The sequence below is a fragment of the Eptatretus burgeri genome, chromosome 1 (genome assembly GCF_056783735.1).
Source record: "Eptatretus burgeri isolate ZD-2024b chromosome 1, Ebu_testis_v1, whole genome shotgun sequence".
NCBI classification, from domain to species: Eukaryota; Metazoa; Chordata; class Myxini; order Myxiniformes; family Myxinidae; genus Eptatretus; species Eptatretus burgeri.
The window spans coordinates 33,834,871-33,847,258 of NC_140961.1; the positions used below are offsets into that span (position 1 = coordinate 33,834,871).

The following is a 12,388-nucleotide window of genomic DNA, read 5'->3' on the forward strand; positions in this document are numbered from 1 at the left end:
CACTTCCTCGCTCTCCCCTTCTCCTCTCTCTCTCTCTCTCTCTTGCTCCCCGTCTTCCTGCCTCTCTCGCTCCCCCTCTTCCTGCTCTCCCTCCTCGCCCCTGTCTCCCCCTTTACTCACTCTCTCCTCCCTCCTCTCTCTCTGTTCTCCCCCCCCCACTTCTCCCTGTCTCACACCTCATTCTCTCCCCCCACCCCACACCTGCGATTTTAAAAAAATTTGGCTCACATTTTTTTTTAAGGATATTTTAGTTTAAGGCCATCGCCAATCACAACTACAAATTAAGACACATAATGTGATCATAATAATCACCATTATAAATATTAATTTGCATATCTAATTGTTTATATACTTAGTGTACATTGTACGAAAGTCTACATCCATTTGTAAATGTAGGTACAATATCTGATTCAACTTTTTTTTCATAATTTCATATCAAATTGTTTGGACAAATGTACTTGGATCCATTGTACAAAGTGAACAGTGATTAGTTTTATAATTGCCAGGATATAATAAAATGTAACAATGAGCATTGGCAGTTACTACAGGGCTGTGTATTAGGTTAAAGCCTAAATAAGATAGTTGTTCTTCATGCCTAACTTTGGAAATGATTTTGGTACACTTCTTTAAGCTTTACTAAACTGATTTATAGATTGTTAGATTCCACTTAAGTCAAACTTCCTTACAATATCTCTATTTTTTCTATATGTTTCTTAGTAAAAAATTTATTTTAAAAAAAGTAGCTTTTGGGACTGCAGAATCATTAGAAATTGATGCATTTTTTAAAAAAATTCGTTTAAAAATAGAAGGGATTGAGAACAACTATTGAATTTTCTACCACAGTTTGCCTATGTATGTATCTTTAAGTGACAAAAATTTAAAAGAGATGTGTAACAGTCAACATGGTGAATACTTGGGGTAAAACCAGGGTAAATTTTAGTGTTGTTGAGTCTGGAGCAAAGGTCAGACACCTATAGCACCCAATATTTTGCTCCAAAAGGTTTCAGTTTTCTTGTGTAAATGATCCAGTCACTAGATTATGTAATTAGGCAACAAAATTCTTCATGATGAATAAACTGACTGTTGGCAGCAATTTGAACTCAATTTTTTTTGACTGCATGTTACAAATCACTACTTTTGAGAGTACTTATCTTAAAAAAGTATTTTAAGTAGAACATTTTTTATGTCAGATTCTGAAAGCCTCACTAATGGACACCATTTGTGTGAATTTTCAGAACTCTGTTTGTAAAACTCTGGAATTTAGAGCCCTCCAAAAATGCTTCAGATAAAAATCTGCAACTCGCGACTGCCAGAATTGAAACACCCCAAGGGTGTTTGTAGGGCCATATCTCGGACACTACTTGGAATTTTGAGCTATAACTTGGCAAACCTTCCTCATATATGTTAAGGTAGCTTTGAGAATTTTTTCAGGAAAATCTAATGGGGTCACCGCAGAATTTCATTTTTTTGGCTGATTTGACACGGAATGACCCATTTGTGACTACATATTAAAATACGCCAGAGGCATTATAGAAGTAGGGTAATTAACCCGTCCTTCCAGACAGGGTCTTGGCTTGTAAGTAAATAAATAATTAAAAGTTGGATGTTGATAATGGAGATGGTAAAGTGTGTACAAGTAAATACATAATTAAAAATTGAATGTTGATAATGGAGATGGTAAAGTGTGTACAAGTCAATAAATAATTAAAAGTTGGATGTTGATAATGGAGATGGTAAAGTGTATACAAGTTAATAAATAATTAAAAGTTGGATGTTGATAATGGAGATGGTAAAGTGTGTACAAGTAAATACATAATTAAAAATTGGATGTTGATAATGGAGATGGTAAAGTGTGTACAAGCAAATACAGAATTAAAAGTTGGATGTTTATAATAGAGATGGCAAAGTGTATGCAAGTAAATACATAATGAAAGGTTGGATGTTGATAATGGAGATGGTAAAGTGTGCACAAGTAAATACATAATTAAAGGTTGGATGTTGATCATGGAGATGGTAAAGTGTGTACAAGTAAATACATAATTAAAGGTTGGATGTTGATCATGGAGATGGTAAAGTGTGTACAAGTCAATAAATAATTAAAAGTTGGATGTTGATAATGGAGATGGTAAAGTGTGTACAAGCAAATACATAATTAAAAGTTGGATGTTGATCATGGAGATGGTAAAGTGTGTACAAGTAAATACATAATTGAAAATTGAATGTTGATAATGGAGATGGTAAAGTGTGTACAAGTCAATAAATAATTAAAAGTTGGATGCTGATAATGGAGATGGTAAAGTGTGTACAAGTAAATACATAATTAAAAATTGAATGTTGATAATGGAGATGGTAAAGTGTGTACAAGTCAATAAATAATTAAAAGTTGGATGTTGATAATGGAGATGGTAAAGTGTGTACAAGTAAATACATAATTAAAAATTGAATGTTGATAATGGAAATGGTAAAGTGTGTACAAGTCAATAAATAATTAAAAGTTGGATGTTGATAATGGAGATGGTAAAGTGTGTACAAGTAAATACATAATTAAAAATTGGATGTTGATAATGGAGATGGTAAAGTGTGTACAAGTCAATAAATAATTAAAAGTTGGATGCTGATAATGGAGATGGTAAAGTGTATACAAGTAAATACATAATTAAAAATTGAATGTTGATAATGGAAACGGTAAAGTGTATACAAGTCAATAAATAATTAAAAGTTGGATGTTGATAATGGAGATGGTAAAGTGTGTACAAGTAAATACATAATTAAAAATTGGATGTTGATAATGGAGATGGTAAAGTGTGTACAAGTAAATACAGAATTAAAAGTTGGATGTTGATAATAGAGATGGTAAAGTGTATGCAAGTAAATACATAATGAAAGGTTGGATGTTGATAATGGAGATGGTAAAGTATGTACAAGTAAATACATAATTAAAGGTTGGATGTTGATCATGGAGATGGTAAAGTGTGTACAAGTAAATACATAATGAAAGGTTGGATGTTGATCATGGAGATGGTAAAGTGTGTACAAGTAAATAAGTAATTAAAGGATGTATGTTGATAATGGAGATGGTAAAGTGTGTACAAGTAAATACATAATGAAAGGTTGGATGTTGATAATGGAGATGATAAAGTGTGTACAAGTAAATAAATAATTAAAGGATGGATGTTGATAATGGAGATGGTAAAGTATGTACAAGTAAATAAATAATTAAAGGTTGGATGTTGATAATGGAGATGGTAAAGTGTGTACAAGTAAATACATAATTAAAAATTGGATGTTGATAATGGAGATGGTAAAGTGTGTACAAGTAAATACAGAATTAAAAGTTGGATGTTGATAATAGAGATGGTAAAGTGTATGCAAGTAAATACATAATGAAAGGTTGGATGTTGATCATGGAGATGGTAAAGTGTGTACAAGTAAATAAATAATTAAAAGTTGGATGTTGATAATGGAGATGGTAAAGTGTGTACAAGTAAATAAGTAATTAAAGGATGTATGTTGATAATGGAGATGGTAAAGTATGTACAAGTAAATAAATAATTAAAGGTTGGATGTTGATAATGGAGATGGTAAAGTGTGTACAAGTAAATACATAATTAAAAATTGGATGTTGATAATGGAGATGGTAAAGGGTGTACAAGTGAATAAATAATTAAAGGTTGGATGTTGACAATGGAGATGGTAAAGTGTGTACAAGTAAATACATAATTAAAAATTGGATGTTGATAATGGAGATGGTAAAGGGTGTACAAGTGAATGAATAATTAAAGGTTGGATGTTGATAATGGAGATGGTAAAGTGTGTACAAGTAAATACATAATTAAAAATTGGATGTTGATAATGGAGATGGTAAAGGGTGTACAAGTGAATAAATAATTCAAGGTTTGGAGTTGGGAGTAGAGTCAAGCTCTGATGTTTCAGTCGTTAGAGAATGTGAAAAGGTAATTTAGACGAATACATGAATCAATTCAAATTGTACTCACCTTTCATCGGAGCTGTAATGTTCTCGCAAAGCCCAGAGCTTTTATCTTTCGACATCTTCCGTCTTTGACCCTTTGAAACACCTGAAAACGAAGTGTAGGGTCGATCTCACGGGATACATTCTTTTTAAAGAACATCCTTCTGTGACGTCTGGTTCATACGTGATCTAATTTGACTATGTTTCCAAGAATGCAAGAAAATATTCTCTTCCTCCTCTTTACAATTTTGACATTTCACTGCTTATCAGCTGTATCTTCACCACACCTCTCAATGCGAAGCACAGGCTGTGTCATTAAAATGTATCACGATGTATCTTGAATTATTACACTTTAAAAAAAAAAATTTGGTCATTTTGGGCCCCTTCTGCGTGCGGGTCTGGGCCGGGACACCATTGGCGGCATTGTATATACCCTGCCCAGATTAAGTGATTATAGAAATGTGAACCTCTGCTCTTTATCTCGTGTTCACTAAAATTGAGTTTTCTTACATCCTGGGCCCATTCGTTTTCATACATTGAGGGGAAAATGTGCACAAGCTGAGGATGAAAACACCTGCGGGTGAAACACCTTCCTTTATTTGGAAACACTTGAGGGCTTCAGCTGTTCAAACAAACAACAAATACATTCCCTGCTATTTTAATGTTGGTAGACTTGTTCAACAACATTCTGATGACTTTGTCAAGAATTCAAAAACATTGTTTGGTTCCAGTTCATAAAATTGTTTCACCAATCCCTTTTTGAACCACAACTATTCTGATCTCTATGTTGTCAGAAGAGGGTGCTGCTTTCGGACATCCTGCTGTTAATATAGTCTCTGGCCATTAGACCTGTACGAATTTAGAGGTGAACGGGTTTTCTCACTGGATCCTTTTAGGGAATGCTTAAAGGAAGGGGAAAATCTTGGGTAGACATCTGGCATCTTGGGCCGAAGGTTTTTTTTATCAAGCCATATTGTTTTGGGCATACGCGTAAAGTACCCACTTTCGGGTTTCATCATTTTTCTCTACTTCTGGTTACAGCTGTGCCAAATGTGCCATGATCTTTGGATTCCTCATGAAATTTCCTGTATGAGACTAGCTTTATCCTCCTGGGGCAATTGGTTGTATATTTGTAAAGGAATAAGATTTAAAAAAAAATATCATCAAAAATGCATTTATTTTTATTTTTACATGTAAGGGAAGGCAATGGAAAAAATAAACGAAACCTGATATTACAAATATTGAGAATATGAACATTTTCCACAGAATATAAAAAAAATTGTCTTTATAGCTTGGAACAGTTTCACCTATACATTCTCACAAGACATATCACATTTGCAACCCAAGAAAAAGAGTAATCAGAGATTGCAAACCCTCGCTGGGACTTCTTTTGAGTGGTGTATTTTTTATAGGTTTTAGGTTAAATCCAATGTGGCTGCCAAACCATGTGACCAATGACATCATATGAGTGAACCTTTTGTTCCTCATGGATAGGTGATCACACCTGTGATTTCCACCCTCTGTGGTACTACCTGCCATCCCTCAGACCAGCAAACTACAGCTTCTTCGCTCTCTGCAGATCTGGATAAAATCACAAACTGGTCCAACACGTGGAACATGTCTTTCAATCCGGACAAATCTCACACTCTCACGATGTCTCTCTGAAAGGAGCATTTCGAAAAACCCACCATCTACTTTCTCAACAATCCTCTGGAAGAAGTCCTTTCATTCAAGCTTCTCGGTCTCACGATCTGCCACAATCTTTCCTGGGAAAGCCACATTTCCAATCTGGCCTCCAAAGCCAATCGCCGACTGGGCATCCTCCATCGTGCAAAGTCCTTCCTCAGCCCACCTGAGCTCCTGAACACATACACAGCATTTGTCAGCAGCCTGATGGAGTACTGCTCTCTCCTCTGTGCTGTTGCTCCTGCCTCTCACCTTTCTCAGATTCACGTTGTGGAAACCAAGGCATTTAGGATCATTGGTATCTCCCACGATCAGGCTGTGTTTTTGGGCCTCTCACTCCCTCACCGCAGCCAGGTCGGTAGTCTTTCTGTCTTCGAACGTCTCCTCGCCGATATTGCCCCCCTGCTCTGTCTGTGATATGTCCCCACCATATTTGCGACAGTATCAATCCACCTTGCTCACCAAACACTGTATACGAGTATTCAGACAAAACTGTTCACTCATATAGATTAACAAATGAAAGAGAAATCCTAGCAAACCCACAAGGGCATTTGCACCAGAATGGATTGCATGGAATTAATACTTCTTCTTTTTTTGTATACATTGTCGAGGCTCGTAAGCAAGCTAACACACAACAATGGGGGACAGGAAACAAGAGGGGTGGGAGAGAGAAAGACGAAATAGTGGGGAACAGAGACATTAGATCTGTGGAAGGGAGAGGGATGGGGCAGGGAACACGGGGTATAAAAGATGGACATTACAGGGACTTTCAGGACCTTAAGGCCCAGTCACACCTTGACGTTTTAGCCAGCTTATGCCGATTTTTGGAAAATTTGTCTAAAACGCTGGTACACGTCGAATACGTAATGGGTAAGTTATGATAACATTGAGAGCACGCTGAAAAACACTGCCATACGTAGTTGTACGCTGGCTTTAAATGTTGTACTTTTGGGTTTTCCTCGAATTTTTTCATGCTTGAAATTTTACGACGTATGCCGGCGTATGACTCACACGTTCCGCTACGCTGGCCATAAGTTGTCGGCACGTTATGCGATCGTTGACACAAGTTGAGACACGTTACTTGTGAGTTACTCATAAGTCGAAACACGTCGAGGTAATGTTTAGCGTACCCGAAACTTATTTCTAACATATGAGTAACGTTTTGTAAGCACGTTACATGAACGTTGTTCACACTTTGCAACACGTTACTTGAAAGTACTACTACTACTACTACCAACATCACTAAATTCTCTCGAACTACTACTACTAATAACATAGACATCACAAAATTCTCTCGAACTACTACTACTACTACTACTACTACTACTACTACTACTACTACTACTACTACTACTACTACTGCTACTGACATTGACATCTACTCAACATGGAGTCTGGAACACTGACGGGTTCCTCTTGTGAAGCCCATTTGTATATACCAATTCTCCTAAACGCTGCCAAAACGCCATTATACGGAAGCTGTAAGTTAGAAACACGTTCAGTAAGTTCTGTGATCGTCCGGAAGACATCAATCAAATTCGTCTACATACGCCAATGTGCGTTTGAGATACGTTACACGCAGGTTCAAAGCACGCTACTAATAGGTTCAAAGCACGTTACTCGTAGGTTAAAAATTAAGTTTCGGGTATGCTAAACATTACCTCGACGTGTTTCGACTTATGAGTAACTTACAAGTAACGTGTGGCCGACGTGTGTAAACGATCGCGGAGCGTGCCGAGAACTTATGCCAGCGTATGCGGAACTTGTGAACCATACGTCAAGTACGTTGTAAAATTTTCAGCATGCTTGAAATTTCACGACGTACTAGACGTACCACGTAATATGCCAGCGTACTTCATTGTTTTTCATCGTGCTGCTAACGTATACACAACTTACCCATACCGTATTTGACGTGTCCTAGCGTTTTAGACACATTTTTCATAGGTCGGCATACGCTGGCTAAATCATCAAGGTGTGACTGCGATGTTGACACTTCCAATTTTCAGGCGGTTATGATTTAAATCTGCGTGCAGCAGGTTTTTAACAGAGAACGCCACGAGTTCGTCGGCGATACGTGCATCGTACTATGACTAAGTTAAACTATCATTGGGCATAGGTTGTGAACGCCGATAACAGGCTAAGCATTCGCTGGTATAAGTTATCTTTAACACAACGAAACGTTCTGTGCCCGTTACTAATATGTTATGCATACGACCAACACATTATGAATACGACCAAAACTTTAAAAAAAACAAACTCAAAACTTCAGCGTACGCCAACGTTTTACGTGCATTTTTATACGTTGCCATTTCTGGCTAAAACGTCAAGGTGTGACTGGGCCTTTACATGAAAGGGAACTGTGGAAGTTGAATTATTAAAATGAATTTATAGACATGTAGAAAACTGCATTATTAATTGAATTTGTAGTCAGGTAGAATAAAAATCTTAGTTTAGTGCTTTGAAAAAGAATTTAATAAATAAATGTGCTGAGGAGGTCAGTTAAAAGCAGACTATGCATTTCTCTGTTTTAACCAAAACAGAGAAATAATATGTCTCGTGAAAGACCTTATCTGTTTTGTAACCATTTAGTCATAATCTCTCCCCCTCCCCACACCCCTTCCCAAGACTGAAAAACAACCCTTTAGAATAAGCAAAAATGTCACTATGTTGCAAATTTAGAGCCCACAAAGTCCATCTGAAGTCATGAAAAAAAACCTGTATATGTACTGTATCAAATGTTAAGTCTTCAACTCGCTATACCTTTAAGAGTTGGGTCTTCCTCCTGGTGCACCAAGGAGAGTTATTTTGTTGTCTCGAATAAACGGCTTGCATGTAAACTTACTCTTTTGTACTGTTTTGAGGTCGCGGGAAAAACCTGCCTCGACAGCTGGTGCCGAAACCTTGGGATGACAGCCCCCTGTCGCGGAGGAGGATTCTGTCTGACCATGGGCAAACGCCATTTGGACCAAAAGTGAGGAATCCCTGCTGGAACGTTTGGTTTCTCCCGACCCCAGGCAGACAAGATCTCCGCGGGAGGCGTGCCGTCTCGAACTGGGCTAAAAGGTGAGAAACACATGCCAAGCTGTTTTTCGGAGGGAACAAAAGAACTTAAAAAAAAAATTATTTTATTTTATTTATTTTTAGTAATTAAGGAAGTTAACACCTGGTATGATCATAAACCTGGCATGGACCAGTTTGTCAAAGAGACACTGCGTTTTGGCTAAAGATAAGGGCTGCGTGGACGAGTTTGCTGAATATTTGTTCTAAAAACAAAACAACACTTCGCACAGGAATCGCCGAGCCGAGAAGGCTGGGAAGGCGAGAAGGACAAAAAAAAGACTGGCAACAAGAGCATTTTATTGCAAAAAGGTTACAGGGCTGGGAACTAAATGGTTTATGTTACCAAGTGGGCGACATAAACAGGACCAATCGCTGAAAAAACTGGGGGAGGGTTACCGACGGGTGTCCATAGTAATTTAAGAAAGAAACGCTGGTAAGTGTCTGGAACGAATTAGACAAGGAAGTCCTAACAAAGTGCTTGGCAGCGATTTAAAATAAACTTTTTTTTGTGAGGGCGCCGACGGGCATCCGAATGGGGAACAGACACCATAAAAATAAGGACGAAGATGCGCCCGCTGTTGGGTCAAAAGCTGAATTCATGAACAAGACCTATGGATCGAGTTCGTCAAAAGATCCAAAAATGTGGGTGGAGTGGACCAAGAAGCAGAAATGGAATTTTCCTGAAAAGAAAAAGAGAGAGAGAAAAAAAGAGAGAAAAAGAGAGAGAAAAAGAGAGAGAAAAAGAGAGAGAAAAAGAGAGAGAAAAAGAGAGAGAAAAAGAGAGAGAAAAAGAGAGAGAAAAAGAGAGAGAAAAAGAGAGAGAAAAAGAGAGAGAAAAAGAGAGAGAAAAAGAGAGAGAAAAGAGAGAGAAAAAGAGAGAGAAAAAGAGAGAGAAAAAGAGAGAGAAAAAGAGAGAGAAAAGAGAGAGAAAAAGAGAGAGAAAAAGAGAGAGAAAAAGAGAGAGAAAAAGAGAGAGAAAAAGAGAGAGAAAAAGAGAGAGAAAAGAGAGAGAAAAAGAGAGAGAAAAAGAGAGAGAAAAAGAGAGAGAAAAAGAGAGAGAAAAAGAGAGAGAAAAAGAGAGAGAAAAAGAGAGAGAAAAAGAGAGAGAAAAAGAGAGAGAAAAGAGAGAGAGAAAGAGAGAAAGAGAGAAAGAGAGAAAGAGAGAAAGAGAGAAAGAGAGAAAGAGAGAAAGATAGAAAGAGAGAAAGAGAGAGAGAAAGAGAAAGAGAAAGAGAAAGAGAAAGAGAGAGAGAAAGAGAAAGAGAGAGAGAAAGAGAGAGAGAGAAAGAGAGAGAGAGAAAGAGAGAAAAAGAGAGAGAGAGAGAGAGAGAGAGAGAGAGAGAGAGAGAGAGAGAGAGAGAGAGAGAGAGAGAGAGAGAGAGAGAGAGATAAGACCACTCAAAAATTAGTACACTGGAAAATCTTTGGTAGATGGGTTGAAGAGAGCCGGAAAAGAGAGGAGCAAGTAAAGAGAGCAAGTACAAGTGGAAGTCTAAAAAACGCGCAGGCTACTCTTAAGGAAGGACAAAAAAAATATTACTGGTGATAGCTCACCGCCCGTCGCAAGGCGCGTGGAGAGGGACCATTCGAATGTCAACACCAGATGTGAACGAGAGTTGTACGAGAGGTACAAGTAGAGATGCGACCTTTAAAATCGCTGTAAGCCCGTACAAATCAATGATCACGAAGATGCAAAAATTAGTCGAAGATAACGAACCGGCCGAGGAAGAAGTTGAAAAAGCATGCCCGATGATTAAACACAAAATGCTAAACCCGAGAACAGGTCAAGCCCAGAGTCATTTCATTGACCGTGCGGAGAACCAGAGTGATCTACAAGCCATGAAAATGCAAATGAAAGACTATGAGGATAACCCAGAAGGGTTCGTGGAACAAATATTGTATTACATTAATGCAAACAAAGCTAACCATGATGATATCATTGGGTTAATGACGACCGTCTTGCCTGTGACAATATGGCGAAAGACGAGAGAATTGGCCGCATGACTAGACGTTGCACCGGCGAGAGAAACAGCCTGAGCTTATAATGCACGAGTCCAACAATTATTCAACCATTGAAGAACAGCAATAAGTCCGCCTGAAATTAATTGTGGAAATATACAAGGTTGCAAACAAAAGAAAAACGAAGAAACAGAAGAATTCATGCATCGCTTACGACAAGTTATTATACAACACTCAGGGATATTATATTATACAACACTGAGGTGTCGTCCACCAGACGGTGGTCTCCTTGGGTTAACCTGAGGTGGTCCCTTCGGGTGGGTGCCTGCAATGTCCTTTCCCTAAGAGAGTATGATCATCTGTCTCTGTTATCACCTGAGCTCAAGCGTTTGGACATCGGTATTGCGGCACTCTCTGAGATTCGGAGACCGGATTGCGGCGAGATAATGGTGGGTGGTTACACCGACTCTCGGTCTGGTCGCTCTGATGGTTACCATGCCCAAGGACTTGCTGTACCTGTGTCCAATAAGCTGACCCCAATGATAATTGAGGTAACACCGGTCAACGAGCGTATTATGAGATTAAGGATTCGTCACTCCTTAGGTGTCATTTCCCTGGTCTCTATTTATGCTCTGACTGAGGGGAGTGATCTCACCGTGAAGGATGCATTCTACACCACGCTCGAGTCTGTGGTTGATCAGTGCACCAGATGAGATACACTTCTAGTCTTGAGGGATTTTAATGCATCGACTGGAACTGATAGGGATGGTTATGAGACATGTGTTGGTCCCTATGGGTCAGGAACTATGAACCAGAATAGCACTAAGTTCCTTAACTTTTGCAAGAAGTCATGGATTTAGGGTGGCCGGTTCATGGTTTCAGCGCCCACAAGCTCATCGCTGGACTTGGTATTCCAATGCTGGCGGTGTGGCAAAAGAGATCAACCATATCCTCATTGATGGTTGCTGGAGGATGATCCAGAACTGCAGCATCTACGGAGTGCTCAGTTCCTCAATACTGACCACCGGCTTGTTGTAGCAACTCTGAAGTTGCACCTTAAATCCAGGAGAATGGTACCACCCCAGCCCAGGCTGGATGTTGGCGAGCTCAAGGATGGGAGGGTAGCTGAGGAGTTTGCGAACAAGCTGAGTGGAGATTTGAGGAGTTTGGGTGTTTTGGGAGATTCTGAAGAGTTGCGGAGTGCCTTCAAGACCACCGTCCTTGATGTTGCCGGTGGATGTCTTGGAACTCACCATCGGGAAAATAAGAATTTTGTCTCAAGGGACACTGGATACCATTGACCAGAGTTGCAGGGCCAGGCTGAATGACAGAGCTGGGCTGTTCAGGGAGCTGAGGCGTAAAACTGTTCGTGTGCTCAGGGTGGACAAGGAGGCCTATGTGCGAGGAATCTGTGAGGGGGTAGAGCATCACCTGTGATCAAGTGATTCTCGTCCTGCTTACAGGTAAATTTGCGCAATGCGTTCATCCAAGCCCATCCCTCAGTGTACTGCAGTTAGAGCAGAAGGTGGTAGGCTCTTGACAGAGGAGTCCGAAGTGAAGGCCCACTGGGCCGGTTACTTTGAGCGGTTGTACCAGGCTGATCCACCAGCTGTCGAGTTGGATGTCAGGGATGTTACAATCCCTGTTGCTGACCCTCCAATCAACTGTGGAAACACAGGCTGCGATGAACCAGTTAAAATGGGGTAAAGCTCC

At 39.3% G+C, this 12,388-nt stretch overlaps 1 protein-coding gene across 2 annotated transcripts in view; it reads right to left on the minus strand.

Moving 5' to 3' along the window:
* The window catches only part of LOC147034192 (interferon-induced GTP-binding protein Mx-like), a 98,017-nt gene extending 89,361 nt beyond the window's left edge, over window positions 1-8,656 (minus strand). The window contains exons 1-2 of one of the 2 annotated variants that reach the window (XM_085878344.1): window positions 8,499-8,653; window positions 3,996-4,076 (exon numbers count right to left, since the gene is read on the minus strand). In XM_085878344.1, coding sequence (XP_085734470.1) covers window positions 3,996-4,076; window positions 8,499-8,616 — 199 coding nt within the window. In that variant the 5' untranslated portion in view covers window positions 8,617-8,653. Of the gene's footprint in view, window positions 1-3,995; window positions 4,077-8,498 lie in introns of both variants that reach the window. The other variant, XM_085878352.1, reaches the window with a different exon arrangement.
* Window positions 8,657-12,388: the final 3,732 nt, after the last annotated feature.